At 35.8% G+C, this 17,685-nt stretch overlaps 1 protein-coding gene and 1 long non-coding RNA gene across 2 annotated transcripts in view; one reads left to right on the top strand and one right to left on the bottom strand.

Annotated features, from left to right (window-relative positions):
- The window catches only part of LOC145960974 (uncharacterized), a 35,307-nt gene extending 18,006 nt beyond the window's left edge, over nucleotides 1-17,301 (top strand). The window contains exons 3-5 of the mRNA XM_083080735.1: nucleotides 9,035-9,120; nucleotides 9,334-9,458; nucleotides 11,149-17,301. Coding sequence (XP_082936861.1) covers nucleotides 9,035-9,120; nucleotides 9,334-9,458; nucleotides 11,149-11,760 — 823 coding nt within the window. The 3' untranslated portion in view covers nucleotides 11,761-17,301. The remainder of the gene's footprint in view (nucleotides 1-9,034; nucleotides 9,121-9,333; nucleotides 9,459-11,148) is intronic.
- Nucleotides 8,538-10,155, bottom strand: LOC145961022 (uncharacterized). Its single transcript, XR_014435533.1, has 3 exons — nucleotides 9,979-10,155; nucleotides 9,776-9,877; nucleotides 8,538-9,721 (listed from the first exon to the last, which is right to left on the bottom strand). It is a non-coding gene; the product is annotated as an uncharacterized LOC145961022 (long non-coding RNA).
- Nucleotides 17,302-17,685: the final 384 nt, after the last annotated feature.

Genomic DNA, 17,685 nt, shown 5'->3' with positions numbered 1-17,685 from the left:
TTTTCGGATAACTGACCGAACGATTGGTATCTTCCTCGAAAATATTTACACGCTAATAAAGATATAAATAGTTCATACCGAAAAGACAGAACCTGTTTTAATTAAATTCTTTCATAGACGGCAATTCATTTTCGTTAGTTTTCGAGATTATAAAATTTCTCTCTATCGGCATTACAATCTCGAAAAAAATCTCTCGATCAATTTTCCCACTCGACACAAAATTTTTCGTTAATTAATTACATGTCTATCTCACAAGACACCTAAAAAAATGTTTTTATTATTAACGTGTAACACAATATTCGATATATTGATGGTCCTTGAAATTCTGGGCTTTTTCAGATCAATAAAAGCGACAGGCAGACAGATCACGAAAGAACAACTGATAAGGTATAACGATGCTCGCATACATATACCTTGAATGTAGGTGACGGGTTAACGGCTTCTTTCTAAACAATATTCTGTGCCAACTGATAAGTGTAACGATCGATCAGTGTGCATGCTATTTTTATTTTGCGCTATCACGAAACCTTATGGCTACCCCTACCTCTAAGCTCGTGAAAAAATAATCGACTGCAGCTACAATAGAGGTGACTAGGAATTCATAAACAATTGCGTTTAGGAACAGCGCACTTTTTGCTAATATTTTATCACAAACGGAAGATCTGATCGCTGAGATTAGAATGTAATCAAAATTTAATACGCGCATTTTGATTTCTTATCAACGATAAATAATTCGTAAAAGATTGTCAAGTGTAATTTACTTGTATTTATTATTTTAAATGCAACGCATCGTTCGTATATTTTTAACAGGTTTCAAAACTTTAACGTACATGGCTTTGATCAAGTATTTGAAAGTCTAGCGTAACGTGGCAAAATTAGCTCTGGTATTCAGGTTTGGTTTTCATCATTCGCAACGTAAATGTCTTAGTTATGATACCCTACCGAGAAATCTACGCGCAGCTGCTGAACAAATACTAAACAGACACCGACATGTTTCAAAGAGTTTTGAACCGGGTTCGATATGCTAATTCGACCAAAGCGAACGTTTGCAGCTTTGAGTTATGTTCGCGGTTATTAATAGAATTCGTCGGAAATTAGAAAAACAGAGATTCGGCTTGATGCTAATTACTTTGACGAAATTACTCCGAATATTCTGATAATTTAGGTCATCTTTCAGATCAACTAGAAACATGAGCTCGTTAACAATACTTGTAAAATATTATCGTGTATGTAAAATATTATCGCATGTCGAGGAAATTCCTCGCGTGCAGAACGAGAACGATGACCTAGAGATAAAATGACGTAAGGCAGATCGCTGTCCGTCCGAAATACAAGGTTCTTATCCACTCAGAGTCGTCGCCGAAGACTCGTTCGCCGTTGTTGAAGTTAGGACACTCGGTTCTCTTCTCCCCTCTCTTCGTCCCGGCATAAGTACATCAGGTACGAGAGAGATTCGGGTCCCGAAAATCTGGGTACAGATGGCTGGAATACGAATGACGACCAAACGAGGACCGAATGATTTGTTCTTTTACGCAATCTCCGCAGTGATGTTCGCATCTCGGATCTCGATTCTGATGGTCGGTGGATCGGATACTGGATTGCGAGGACCCTTCGCTCGAGGAAACCTTATCTGCGCCGATAAAAACACCCCTTATGTTCATATATCTTTAATAATCGTTACATGCTCGCTCTGGTTCTCTTCGCTTCTCCGGTGTCTGGCTTATGTCCCGTCAGCTTATGTCTCCGATATAAGCCGTCTCCGTCAGAGTATAGCCAACAGCAACGTTATTCGGCTCCTCTCGAGTACTACTTGACATTCCAGGGGCCTCTGGATTCCGTCTTATCGTGCGTCCGCCCGCTCTCTTCCTCCCCTTCTCTTTTCGGAGGTATCTTCGAGTTTAGAGGCACTTACGAGGTGAAGAAAATAAATTTGGCGACGGAAAGGAGTACGTCTGTACCTCTGAGAAGCAGGGGGAAGAGCGCGTCGAAGACGATTGGTCTTGACATATTTATTAAGTCGTTGCATATGAAATGTCGTTTTATATCGGCGCGGCCGCAATCGGGTAATCTCTCCGAAGAATCAAAATGTATTTGCGATTGAGAGAAGAAACTTCCGCCACGTTCCTCAAAAGAGACTATTTACATAATATCATTTCGATCAAAAGTATTAAGAAAAGCATTAAGAATAAGAAATATGTGTTCCCAGCTTTAATAATTCGCGCATGTTAAACTTCGTATACTGATATGTCTGGACCCTTCTGTAGACTTTCGACGAAAAAAAATCATCAGCTTTTGGACTTACATTCTTTTCTCAGGATTTCCTTTTACGAAATACCGGTAGGCGCATACATTTCAGGTTCTCTCACGTCCAAACACTTCAAATATACGCCATTTATACTCACAATATCTTGGCAAAACAGAATCTCAAAGAGCGATTATTCGCACCGTCAGCATATTGTCAAAGTGGCGTATATCTTCGATACACTCGAATTAATTAATCCCCGTCCTCTACAATATCGAATGAAGAGAGATCAATCGCGAGAGAAATTCGAGAGACTCTCGGTCTGATTTAGACTTGATTTAATGAATCTATTATATTTATATTATATTTATTTATATTTATATATATTTATATTATTTATATATATATATTTATTTAATAAATATTTAATAAATATAATTTAATTATATTAATTATATATTATTTAATTCTATAATTAAATTATATAATTGAATAATATATAATTTAATTATATTAATTAAATTATATATATTTATATTATTTATATATATTATATATATTTATTTATATTTATATTATATTGTATTTATACAAATATACGATTCGTGAGATTCTCCTTCGATTCGTTTCTTAAAATCGATTTCATTGCGCGCTTATCATCCGCGCGATATCCGTAAAAGAGGAAGGAATTGTCGCCACTTTGATGGTACTTTGTCAGCGTGACAGATATTTCTTGTTTGAGAGAACCGATCGATCAGGCGTAGTTGATTGCCACCCGTTGCCAACCTCGTCGTCAGCCGTACATACGTCGACGATATTCTCAGTGAATAGAGCACGAAGATCGACGCGTATCGCGGCAAGTGACGAGAGCGATCGGTCATGCTGTCGCTCGAACGACGTGTCGTAAAACCGACAATGCCCACGACGAGACCGATGCGAGCGAACAGGTGCGACGCGGAGGTGGAGGACGGGAGGGAAGGGGAGGGACCTCGTAACGGTTGTCGCTCCGATACAAAGTTGCGACGCGGCGAGGGCTCCTTCAATTTCGTTCGGAAATGAGGGCCCCGGGCCCTCCGTCATTAAGCCCCTTCTTCCCGGTATCGGGCCTGCGCTCGAGGAGAGAGATGGGAATTTCTCTCGCGGTCACGTTGTCGGGACGCCTTCTCCCTCGCTGAACCTTTTTATTTATTTATTTGTTTATTTTTTTACGTCGACCGCGACGCGGATTACGTACACGGACACCTGCCGGCGCGAGATGAGGAAAAAAGCGCGGGAAAGGACGACCGGAGCGGGGATCCGCGGCTCTTGTAGACCGCGTATGATCCATCATTCGGTAACTGTTCTCGCGACCGCGGAGATGCCGATGCCGCGGAGCTATGCGGATGTAACCGGTCCGCCATGATCGCTCGAGGTTTTCTCAAAGAATAGAGGACGAATAAAAAAATCATTATTACGCAGAAAAAAAAGGCATTCTTGTTTTGAAGATATATTTAGTTTTAACATGGAAATCTTGAAATGAGATTATATTGCGTTAATTAAAGAAAAATATAATTGCTTACTTGAATGAAGCCATTTTATATAGTTCAATCGAGAAAAATATATTCTTATGATTTCAGATTTAATTTTCTTAAGACTTAATTTTCTCATTTTTAAATCAAAGATTATAATTTTCTTAAAGTAGAATTAAATAATTATATATTCTTGAGGTGACAATTACATTATTAAAATAAGACTATAATATTGTTGAAATTTGAAATTATCAAATTCTAAGAAGATTATAAATTGTCTCGTAAAATTTCGAAATAAAATCCAGAAAGAGAAGAGATACTCTTGTGAAAAATCGATCCATTTTTTAAATATCCGTCCTGTCTAGATACCTGAAGAATACCGCGAGTTTCGAGCAGCGTGTATAATTAAATTTCCGCGAATCCGTGCGTGATGTCCCGTTTGCGGAAATTGGAGAGTAGCAGTAATAGTCCTGGTTTCGCGCGCGATATTCCGGAGACCGGAAGAGGCACCGGGGAACGGTTTTGCTCCGCATCATCGCTCGATCGCGCGGTCCGCGACGGACCGTATAAAGGCAACGGCAAGGAAGAGCCGTCCGGCCCGTCAGCGACACGCTTGCGTGCGTGCGTGCGTGCGTGCGTATACAGATGTTGCGCTGTCATTCTACGCTCGCGCGAGCGCGCATCAGGATGTTACGCTCGTAGAATCGCCGCACGGATTTAACCGTTTCGCAACAGATTATTTACGCGCCTCTTCCTGCAACGACGAGCCTCGCGGACGCGATTATACGTATACATTGTACGTGCAAGTATGTATATGTATAGGGACGCGCATGGTTCACTTGAGGAGATGATCGTCTCCCACGGGGGAAACGCCTCGTCGCCGACAAACTAGACTATTTATTCCCCTAATTTGAGTCAATTTTAAAGAATTTAAATCTCTGAAAAGTTCTTAATGTTTCCTTTCATAAAATATATAATTATAAAGTATCGTCTTTATTTTCCAAGTGTCTTTATAAAACATGTTAGTTTTAAAAATACTTTTGCAAAAGAAAAATTTGTCAAATTATTTATAATTACTAAAGGTAATAATTATTGATAATTATTAATGATATCTTTCAATGGACTGTTAAAGCAGTTATTGAAAATTAGGTTTTCTAGAATAGCAAAATAGATTTCAGAAACTGTATAATTATAAATTATCGTCTTTATTTTCCAAGTGTCTTTATAAAAAATGTTAGTTTTAAAAGTACTTTTACAAAAGCAAAATTTGTCAAATTATTTATAATTACTAAAGGTAATAATTATTAATAATTATTAATGATGGACTGTCAAACTGGTCGATACAAACGGAAATATCTAATTGCATAAAGCAGTTATTAAAAATTAGGTTCTCTACAATAGCAAAATTAGATTCGGAAACTGTATCACCGTTATTAGTACTAGCATGCCGTTATCATAACCGATGTGAGAATCACTTTCCGGGCGCGAGAGATTCCCGTTCTAGAACGACATTCTTCGATTCGTTCAACAACTGGCGGTGAATGCGGCGAGTGCATCACGATGCGCGCGATTTTCCGCGTAATCATTAAACAGCTGCTGCCGGCCGCTGACTTTCGCGCTTAATTAATGAGCCTTACACCGCGCTTATAAATATCAACCAGGTTCGCGGATATTTCGGTCTGGCGGCGAATGTCGGGTCAATGTTTCCAAGGGTACCACGCGCGCCCGTCCATTCTCTTTTCGAGAAACGATCTATGCGATTGATCGCGGGAAGCAGACATTAATTGCCGAAGACGAATCGTGAAAAGCTACACGATGATTTAATTAACGAAGCGATTCCCTCCTCTGTCTCCCCCTCTCCCGCGCGCGTGAAGGCTAAATGAGAATTTTTCACCTCGATCATTATCCACGAAGAATTTCCTTTTCGGATCCAGTTGCAACTGTAAATCCTAGAGTAATTATCGTAGCGGTCGATACGGAGGAAATACGGAGACGGGACAGGTAAACGGTAGCGATGTTTGTTTGAAATAACTTTCGTGCGAAAGATTCCTATTATGTGAGAATACACGCTGGGAGTTTACAATCTTGTACTCATCAACGCGCTTAACAATGCCATTTAACAGTTAGCACGCGCGACGATACATATGTATGTTTTTACTTGTGTGTTTCTCTTCAAAGGAATCGGAGCGCTATGGAATAGTGCAATCTATCACGTCAAAATATATAATAGAATAATGCAATCTATCACGTAAAAATATGCAAATATTTGAAAATATTATTTTATCTAAAATGGTCGAGACTCCTTCAGACTATAATTTTCAAAGATCTGTCAAAATTGTTTTTATACAGGATGTCAAGGCAATCTCTTCCCCAAAAAAAGCCCTTGTAGCTTACCTCGAGAGCTTTTCAAAACACTATAATAAAGTATTTTTTCATCGAGTACTTTTCGAGTTATGAGGCTTGAAATAATTTCTTAATTTTTATATAAATCATAAAATATTCATTTTTCGATTATCTTACCTTAATACTTTTATGTACAAAATAATGAGAGGAATCAATTGGTGTAAAGAAAACACATAATTGTTTCGAAAAAACAATATGTAAATGTTAATTGCAAATTACATATTTTTTCTTCGAAACAATTATGTGTTTTCTTTACACCAATTGATTTCTCTCATTATTTTGTACATAAAAGTATTAAGGTAAGATAATCGAAAAATGAATATTTTACTAGATATTTTATGGTTTATGTAAAATTAAGAGATTATTTCAAGCCTCATAACTCGAAAAGTACTCAATGAAAAAATACTTTATTATAGTATTTTGAAAAGCTCTCGAGGTAAGTTACAAGAGCTTTTTTTTGGGAAGAGATTGCCCTGATACTCTGTATAATTAATAATTATTATGAAAAGTTATATAAATTTATATAATAATTTTGTAATATTTTTTATAAAAATCGTGCCATCACAGAATGTGTGTAAGCTACTGTAGATTATCCGTAGTTTCTCCTTCTCGTTTGACGAAAGAGAAAAGTCCCCGTTTGCGTCCTTGTTTGACTGGTGTAACGGGTTGTAAAGTTGCAGCCGTTGAGCGCGTGATTTGTCACTCTTGGCGCTCCGGAATGACTCGCTTCTATCGGCATTCAACAAAACCCCGTTGATCTTGTGCGTTAAGCAGGAAGACGCGTTGCTTTTGATTCGACACGTTCATTCATTGGACCGACGAGAGATGCACAAACGTGACGACGACGACGACGACGATGACAAAAGCGCCTGCGCCTATTCAACCGAGATTCAAATCATTTTCGTCGAGGACGAAAGAATAGAAGAGACACGTAACAAATGCACGACACTCGCAATTTGCGTCCAAGAGTCACGCGGATGGAATTTGGAAACGGAATGTCGAAGAGGACATAGACAAAAACTAGAAATTTGATCATTAATTCTGACATGACCGAATATTACGAGATAGCGAGTCAATAGAATGATTAGAAAATAATTGGAAATAATAAAATAACAAATGAGAGATAGGAAAAAATATTGATTATAAAATTAAATAAATAGTAATTTATACACACTAGTAATACACCAAGTATTTCTCATGTGACAGTTCTGTTGTAATTTCTCTCACGCGTGTAGGACAAGATGTACGGCAAATCGCATCGAGCATCTCTCCTTTTATATCGAGTCGCGTCTCTTTGCAAAAACTCACGAATCTTCGTCTACGTGCCGCTTTTAAATGAACGTCATCTATAAAATGCAACGAGGAATTCCCACGCAGGCGTTGCTACCACCCTTCAGGGTCAACGATCTCTTTAGATATATACGAGCGGGTCATGCGAAGCGATTAGAACTAGCATTGTTCGAGACTTCTAATAGCATTAGCTTATTTCCGAGGGTAAGTTATTGCGTGCGTTGTTTGATAAATTTCCGGAGTCGTAATTGGTGATGATGTGTGATGAGGATGATTTCAATTACACGTGATATCTCCTTTTTTTTCTTCTATATAAAACCTCTTAAAAAATGAGCGAGAATAGATAAATATAGCTAATTTATATGCGCAACGTTTAATAACATTCCAAGTTTACATAAGAAATTTCGTAGAAATAAATTTCATTCATTTCTTCTTCTCCTGCGTCTATTTTACATTTCAAATAACGCTGCGGAATTTCATTTAAGACTCCTGTCGTCATAAATTTCAATCACATTCAATAATCGGCTCACAGATAATTCATTTGGATCTCGCCCGAGCGTGGCATTATATCGTGAAAACAGTATGGATCCTAATTCGAATGAATCTAATCCGAGAGAGAGAGAGAGAGAGAGAGCCAAGGCCCTGGAGTAATAATCTTTATCAGAAGGAGCATTGTGGCCGACGTTTTATTTATGGAGAACCTAAGATGATTACGAGACGAGGGCACTCCTAAACGTAGTGTGGCACCGACGTATGAGAGATTAGTTGCGCCACAAAAACGCCTACCTAACTCGCGTTTCCGTCGGGACCATAAATCCATTTGATTCTCTTTCGACGGGAATGCGCTTAAACGCGATGCCCTCGACGCGGCCGAAGACAAAAAAAAAAAGAGGAACGTGGGTTATCTGTAGAGGACATGTACCGTTATGCGCGCCGATCGTATCGCTGCACTTTCGCGATTATGCAATATTTGCCGAAGAGCGAGTTATTTTCTGACTTACGGCCTCTTTGTAGGAGGTACACATATACTTCTTGCCTCTCATTTTTCCGATACCTTTCACGAACGATCGAGATCGTAATCGCGTGTTGCGGGGGACAGGTCGTTGAAGATTGTGCACTAGTCGTCAGTTACGAGAGTTGTACGTCATAATTCAATTATAAAAAAATTTAATCTTGATTTTTTAAATAAATATATCAATAGCAAAATGCACTTAATATTATTTCACATAAATTCACAAAAAAGAATATATATTGATTTTATAATACAATTTCTTCTGTCAAAATTTCAGAATAATGTGGAAACCACACACACATACTTGCTTCAATAAAACTGTGTGCTTCTGAGGACAAACCAGAGTGTGTATTGAAAAAAAAATATTTTATGAGAGAAGCTCTATCGCGTTATTCGTCTGACTCTCGTAAAATCGCAGCTTTCCTCTGAGATTCGTTTGAAAGGAAACGTTTTTCTGTGAATCATTGATGAACGATAACGAAATCCCCGCCGTGGAGGGGACCATGCTCCTTTATAACTCGTCCAATTATCACGGAATCGCGAGATTTATTTTCACACTGTGATTTCTCTTTGTTTCAGGAGTAACAAGTACCTGCAAAAATCGTCCGTCAGCCGCGTGTGCGCCGTCGGAGGTTTTTTCATTAGCATTCCGGTCTTCTTAACCGGTAAGAAACAAACTCAGCTTTCAGTTGTCGAATTTTATGTGAGAAAAATTACATAATTTAAAAAGATTATCAAAGCAAAGGCTATTTTCGTTATAAAATAGGCTTGAACTTTCAGATTAAATTATGAAAGCGCATCGAGATACATACTTATTTACCTCATATTGTTATCGGCACCATCAATTTATTAATCCCTTGTGTACGTGTGATCCACAGGCATGATCCTGTACACATTCATCCAATTTCACTCGACACCGGCGATCGTCACGTCGGTCTTCATCGGCCTCGGCATCGTGTTTTGCGGGTGCGCCATGGTCCATAACGTCTTCGTGTGGCAGAAAGTGAGTGTGCGCCTGGAAATGCATCTTTTTCCTTTTTACCTGGCTCTCTCCCTTGCCCTCCTCCTCTCGACTTAACGGCGTGTGAATTCTTTCGATCATCGCGATATACGGATCTCCGTCGTAGACGGAGATCGCTGCTTTATTTTCTCGTATTTCACGACCGGCGATGCATCGGCCTGCACCTCCCTCTCCCTCGTCCCTCCTCTCCTCGGCCATCGGCTCTACACCCTTAATCTCTCCCCGCCGTGCCTTATTAGCATATCCTGCAACGGTCGATGTCATTATCACGCTATTATTTACGTCGGTGATCATTCTACCGTGTAATTCGATTCCAAACTGGATCCGTACGCAGGACGTCGTGGCGTGCGTGTATGCGTGTCGGTGAACGTAAACCGACGTGTTCGACGTCGAGGTTTAATCTATAAAAAAAGAAAAAAAAAAGACCGATAGTAGGATAACTATTTTACACCGCGGGACACCCCTCGCTCCTCGCGTTACGTAATTAAGCGGAAGATTTTACGTGTAACTGCACTCGTCACGGCTTCCCGTCTCTCTCGCACTCCCCATGTGATAAACTTTGCCGTTACATAAATTACGTGATGGAGAGAAAAATATTTTGTTTACCTCCTTCTTTTGCCGCCTTCGACAGGGTAACAGAGATTTTTACAACATACTTACGGTTTAATATGATTGCCGTTATCTGTTCATTTCAATTTGATTAAATAAAATTTAAAGGAATTCATATTTAAATACTTTGTTACTTAAATATTTTAAATAAAATTTATTAGTTATATATTAGTTATTTAAATATTTTAAATAAAATTAAATAAAATTTAAAGGAATTCATATTTAAATACTTTAAGTTACTATTGTGTTTTTGAAATTTCGATATAATTAATAATTTTTTTTCTTCCTAGGGAGTTTTAAGGTTCCTGACATATTTCAAAGAGAGTTGTCTCGATATTCTGCCAAAAATTGTCTTGATGCAATCGAGAAATAACTTGAAAAATGAAAATATTTATATTTTATCGCCTTGGGATGTGTGGGTAGATGTGTCGAGTCGGATATTACGTGAAATATTTCCAGCTCCGACACTGACCTCCTAATTCCCGTCACGCGCACGCACTCGTTCACGCACCTCGAGTTTGCGCGAATTCCACAAACATGCGTGATTCAGATTCTCGCGCTTTGTAAACATTAGCATCCGTTTATCCAGTGAAATATGCATCAGTCTTGCTATAAAAATAACTTTACTTTCTCTTCATTAAATTTCTAAAAACTCTCTTGCATTAAAGTTTTCTTTCCAATCTTCTCTCTCCATAATCTCTGCTTCAATCCTCTCATCAATTGTGATTGCTACTATTACGTGTATTTGCTAAAGTATAGTAGTTACATCTAGATAAATAAAAAATCAATATAATAATTCTGCAAAATGATATAAAGCAAATCTTACAAAATAATCATTTAATCTCGAGAATAGCAAATTAAATTTCGCTTTAAAATCTATCTACTTTATAAAGAGTTAAAGCTGAAGATTAAAATGTTCTTTAACGTTTTAGACTTGTATTTCCTTGCCTACATGTATTTCAGAAAAGGATACTTTTCCTGAAATTATGCCTTCCCAATTTTACTCCTCAGCATCAAGAAAACATACTTCACGAGATAATTTTCCTTTTCATATAATTTCCAGGAGAAGACGAACGCGGTGAAGGCGTTCGCTCGCGAACAGTGCGAGGCCGCGGCGCAGCTTCAGCGTCAACAGCAGCAGCAAACGCACTCGCAACATCAACAGCAGCATCAACATCATCATCACCAGCAGCAGCACCATCATCAACATCAGCAGTCGCAGTTACGACCGACGCTGCACCCGGGTTCGAAGATCGGCGGCGGCTCGATGACGGTCCATTCGACCGCCAGCCTGCTGGCCCAGTCGCCTCGCGGTCTCCAGCATTCTTACCAGCACCACCCTCATCAGCATCATCCTCACCAGCAGCGGCACGTGTCCTCCATGTCGCCGCCTTTGTTACTATCGTCCCCGCATCCCGCGTCGCAGCTTAATCACCTGACGCATCGCGGTGCCGTCGCCGCCGCCGCTGCTGCCGCTGCCACGCCACCGACGACACCCGGCGACCGGTCGCCGCCGAGCCCCAGCGGCGGCGGAGGCAGCGGCAAACTCAACAGGTCGCAGCATCTGCCGCGCGAGGCAAGCGGCAGCGTCAGCCCCGGCTTGCCAGCGGCCACGCTCGATCTCAGCAGCGCCGCCACTACAAACAGTCCTCACGAACTGTCGACTCTCGTCTAGAGATCTTGATGGAGCGTGAAAATAACTTTGAGAGAAATCTAAATATTCAATTTATTCGAAGGGAGTATTCTTTGCCCGATCGAAGAGATTATCTCCTAAGCTCTACGAATCGTTATTTGTAAAGAATGGATTTTTAAATTTGTTTGGAAATAGACTTCACGCATTTTAGATAGATCTAGACTTAAAAAATGTCGAAGAAGGGTAGAAAAAATTTATACGAGACTTTATTAATCTTAATATATCAGTTATAAATGAAGGATTTTTGCCTAAATCATGTAATATAAATCTGTATCTTTAGGATCGAACAGACAAACTCTGTGTGAAGCTAAAATGCCTAATTGTAATTAATGTATAGATAAAACTGATGTTGTCTAGCAAGAAGGGATCAAAAATTGCCGACTAAGACTGTCACTGTTTGTTTTATTATCGTGTCATCAACGTTATTGTCAATTAATATTTTTATTCTATTACAAGGAGATATATTCCTGACTTGGTCCATTGAATTGTCAGATCAGCTTGATGACGATAAATCCTCGTAAACTTTTTGCCCACCGAGTATATAATATCCACGAACCCTTGACCAGCAATCGCCGGGAAAATACCGCCCAGAGTCTTGTTGCCGGCAATTTATTTTTGGGGTTCGTGCGTTTGGCAGACTTAGTCCCGAGCTTAAACGTAACTATACATAACACTGTAAGTGGCGTGAGTGCAGAGATTAAGGAACTGAGAAAGGGAAGAGTTTCGCGCCCTTTGTAACGCGTGTAACACGAAATGCCGAAAGCAAAAATGCCAGTTGACTGAATTCTCCCGTATAACTTTGTTGACCATCTGAGTAAAAGCATGAAATACAAGGCTGATATTGTCAGTTTAACTAATTTCTTCAATCCAAAAGATCGCAATGCATTTTTGCTTCTTTCATTGAGTTTACATTAATTAATATTACTGATGTAATGTTTATTTTTAATCGAATTTTAATTGCCAAAATTTGGTTGAATATCTTATTGTAGCAAGTAATTATGTAAGAATTTTCAAAATTACCTTCTCATTTCGTAGCTTTTACAAAATTGGAAATTGGAAAATACTTCCTTAATGAACCTAATGGATTATTTGAAAGAATTTCTTTAGAATTTATTGAACAAGATTTCATCAATCGTGTCTTCGTCCATATTGTTCCGACAATTACCAACGGCTTTGGAATCTATACTCCTATACAAAGCCACCGTCCTCATAGTCCAGGTCGTTATACCAGTATTACTCTCATATAAATTTTTTTATTTCTTCCCACCGGTACATAGTTCTCACATAGTCAGAATGTCCAAACTGTCTTAATCCTGCTAGTATTGTAACTAACGTGATTTAATGACTTGCCGATAGAGTTAGTTCCTGTTGACCTTGACGAGCTATACATTTTTTTGCATACCACTACAATATTCTTGAGCAGGTTTCGCTTGCTCAACTATTTGTCAATGTATTTGGAGGAACCGTATACATACATATACACTATATATATATATATATACGTGATATTCTCAGAGAAATTCCACACTACGTTCATGTGACGCGAGGATCCTTTCGCCGAACGAAACTTGCCGATTTATGCTTTCTTTACGGGTCGTATATCCCGCTATCAGCAGCGAGAGCAGCAACAGGTTCCTGTAACCTGTTGCGCAACGTTGATGAAAAAATTCCTTATACCAAATGCACGTTGCATTTGTGCGTCGTAAGTATTTTCTGGTTACCTGATATCATTCTCGCAATATATATCAGGTAACCAGAATGAAATTCTTGCGGTTTCCGATATCGAGAATATAATGTTCTAATAAAATTTCGACAAACGAAATATTTCATTTATTGAAATATATATTTTTATAAACAAGAAGTCTTTTTAGTATGATTCAAGTTTATATTGTAAATATGCACATGTATATTTATATATACGTACGCACGTTGCGCAATGTTGACGAAAAATCCTTTATACCGAATATATGTTGCATTTGCATAAGTATTTTATGATATCATTCTGATAATATATATCAAGAAAAGCCAGAATGAAATTCTTGTGGTTTCTCATATCGAGAATATAAAGATCTAGTAAAATTTTGATAAATAGATTTCATTCTTTGGAATATATGCAACTTTATAAACAAGAATTCTTTTTGGCATGATTCAAATTTATAAGATAAATATACATATGCATATATACACATGTAGACAAAAGTATACTGGTTTTATATTCGTTTGTCTATATTGTTTGTTAAGATATTTTAGAATTAATAAAAAGCGCAATAAGAGCATTAAAGATTGTTAAAAAATTGTTGCCACATGATGTATATCAATGTCAATTAATGTTTTAAAACAGTGGAACGTTTTGATACATACGTTATTAAAATACATTATTTCTAATTTCAACGCCTTTTGGCAAGATAATTTCTTCCCTTTTTTAAATGGAAGAAGTTATCTTGCCAAAAGGCATTGAAGTTAGGAATACATCAAAATGAAAAATATTATCAAATCCGTTCATATTTCAGTCGAGTAGTAGGTTCTTCCCTAAAAAAAGGAATATTTTATAAATATTATATCGTTTAGTTATGAGTCCAGAAATTACATAGGTATAAAATATGTGATAATTTCAATGAAAGCTATTCTAGCGACTTTAATAAGATAAGTAAAAAAATAGATAAAAATAAATATGGAGCATTATCTGGTATTGAATCTATAGAAAAAATTTAGAAACACGATCTATTTTAAGATAATTTGGTAGTACAATGACATCATTACATCGACTACAATTATAAATTTACTAAGTAAACCGACTGACAAATATTTATACACATTAACCGTTATATTAACTGCTACGATTTTGATGTGAATGATTATTTCAAAAGAACAGAAAAGATGACATTTTTTCCTATTACAATTCGATAGTTCGATAGACTGAGGGAACACGATCAGCTTTTTATGACTTCTAATTTTCATATTTCACATTTTATTTTTAATAAGTTGTATCATTTATTATTGTTATTATTTTGTTATTATTATTTGTTGTTATTTATTGGTGTAATATAATATGGTTATAAAATGAATGTCAAAACATTTCATGGTTTTAAAATGTTATATATTAACATTATATATATTGATATTGTGTATGCTCTTAATTTTGGCTGAATCTAAGAGCATATGCTAATTAGATTCATGAATTTTGCAACAGTTGCGAAGCAGCTTTTTCTGCTGAACGCAGCCATTGATATACGTCATAAATCAACGTCATACAGCAACATTTTATTTAACAATCTTTACTCTATTGCGCCTTTTGTTAATTCTAAAAAATATTTTTAATAATAAGCCTTATTACCTACATTTATATTAAGATAATTTACTAAAATTGCATAAAATTATATTTCGATGATCGCCGAAAAACCCCAATTATTTCGAGAACAAATATACTCAAGTACAATGATTGAAATATATTTCAATCAATATATATACAATAATGTATGCATACTTTCGATGCCTTAAAAATCCGGGAGATGAGAAATTGGCATGTATGTGAATCTTGCCATGTTTTTACTTATTATTATTATTACTTGTACTTAATCTTACAGAACCTCTAGTCCTAGATTACTTTCATTCATATGGAAGCATAAGACTTTAGAATTCTGATTAATATTATAATTACGCGGATAAGATGTTTGAAATTTGCGAGTTCGACATAGTGATCGAATTTTTATGTTTTTGCAAAATTAAATTTTTTAAGAAACGAAAATTTGTGTGTATGTGTGATGTGTAAAAAACAAAAAATACGCATATAGTAAATAGGATCGAAACAAAGAAAAATCAAGAATTTCAATAAAAAAAATGTGAATCAGGCCTTGATTGTTACAAATTCTGCACTTATTAATGGCTCTATCAAAACAATTAAATGAGTTTTTTAATTTGAATATGATTGGATATTATCTTTGGATGACTTATGAATCAAATTTCCCTTTTTTTAAATTATCTCAGCACTTAATACTTAAAAGTTTCAAATTATAAAGCTACTATAAATTTATTCTTAATATTTAGAACATTAGATTTATAATTTTATATGCGATCGTGTGAAGGATTCATTGGAAAATATTATATCTTATACTACTTAAAAATAAAATATGAGTATATGTTATGTGTGTGTGTGTGTGCAAATGTGCATCTGAGGAAGAGAAAGAAATAGTGCGAGAGAGAAAGAGAGAGCTTCCATCTTTATCGCAAGAGTTCATTTTCACTTTGCTTGCTGAAACGAGAGATTAGTATTTTACATCAAATTTTTATTAAGCATAAAAGATTTTATATTTCATAATTTAATATAAAATCTCTTCTTTCAGATATAATAAAAGTAATATTTATTGAGATTATTTGAATATACAATAGTGTCTCTCTCTCTCTCTCTCTCTCTCCCTCTTTATATAAATTTGAAAAATGTAATGTTTATTTTAGTTTGTATAAATCTTTATACTTTGCAATATATGTATATACATTGTATATACATACGTTTGCGATATTTATAGCAATCGCAATGTAATTTCCTGTACAATTGAAAAAAAAGAGAAAGTAAAGAGAGAGATTCATCATTTACGGTATGTTGCACTGAACCATAATACGAACTATGTAATGATTTACGTAAACGTTTGATAATTCGTAAATATGACATAACATACTTATGTTGTTACAAGTATAGTTCCATATTTGAGGAATTACGTCCTACGAAACTACCATGTGAATATAGATATCACGGAAAAATACATGCAATATATAAAAGAAGGAAGACAATTATGAAAAGATTAAATTTTAAATATGATTGCGCTAAAAAATGAATGAATTTTAGACTCGTGAATATAAAAAATGAAATATATAAATATCAGATTAAAGGAAAATAGAACTTCTATTATATATTGTACAAATATGTAAAAATCTCATCATCATATATATTATCACCAACATTTAAAATCTGAAAGTGATTTATAATTATTTTACATACTTGTTATATCATGTTACATATTTAAATTCGTTCGGTTCTCATCAAATTATCTGGATTTTTTAATTTTTGATTTAATAATTATTATATGGATTAATTTAAACAATTAATATTTGCAGTTTACATCTAGCTTATGAATCGAATTAAACGCATTCTCGAGATGAGAGAATGTTAATAAGCTTTTACTTGCATGACATACAAATAAACTGAGAACAACTTAATATATATGTACATAACGAGAAGAATATACACGAGATATATTCTCGAGATGTGTATTTGAAACGGGCAGGGTAAGAAACTGAAAATATGTAAATTGTTTCGCCACATCTGTAAGTAATGTAGTAATAATGCATTTGCAAGTAATGCAATAAATATGTAACTTAATCATGCGAGTAAGTTATTCATGTTGGGTCCACATATAATACACATAGTACAAAAGTGTTTTAGCTTTATGTACTGATAGTTATGTAATAACAGTAGATGTACTTGCTATGTAATTAATTAAAAAAGAAAAATAAATTATTCTGAATATATACTGCATAGGCTATAAATAGATTATTTTTAATCATGATATAAATGCTAAGTTTTTCTCTGCTCATGTTATATAATTTAAGTAATTTTTTAAATGATTAAACATGCGTTAAAATATCGATTAATCAGTAAACTAATATTGCATAAAACTTTTCAATTGAGAAATATATTATTAACTTAATTAATTCATCGAAAACTACAAGAAATTAATATTTTCCTTTGATGATATAGTGGTGAAATTGGATGGACTTGTATGTGATGATAGATATAAAAATTTTATCTTTTTTTGTAATCTTTTCATTAAATTAAAATATGAATTATATATTTATTTGTTAAATCAATATTTGCTATATGTCATTATAAAAATAAAGGTTATCAGAGACAAC

The sequence above is a fragment of the Camponotus vicinus genome, unplaced genomic scaffold, assembly GCF_025532165.1.
Source record: "Camponotus vicinus isolate PSW18456_S1 unplaced genomic scaffold, iyCamVici1.0 SCAF_1, whole genome shotgun sequence".
In the NCBI taxonomy this organism is placed as follows: Eukaryota; Metazoa; Arthropoda; class Insecta; order Hymenoptera; family Formicidae; genus Camponotus; species Camponotus vicinus.
Note: the sequence above shows the minus strand (reverse complement) of the source record. Positions and strands in the feature narration are given on the sequence as shown.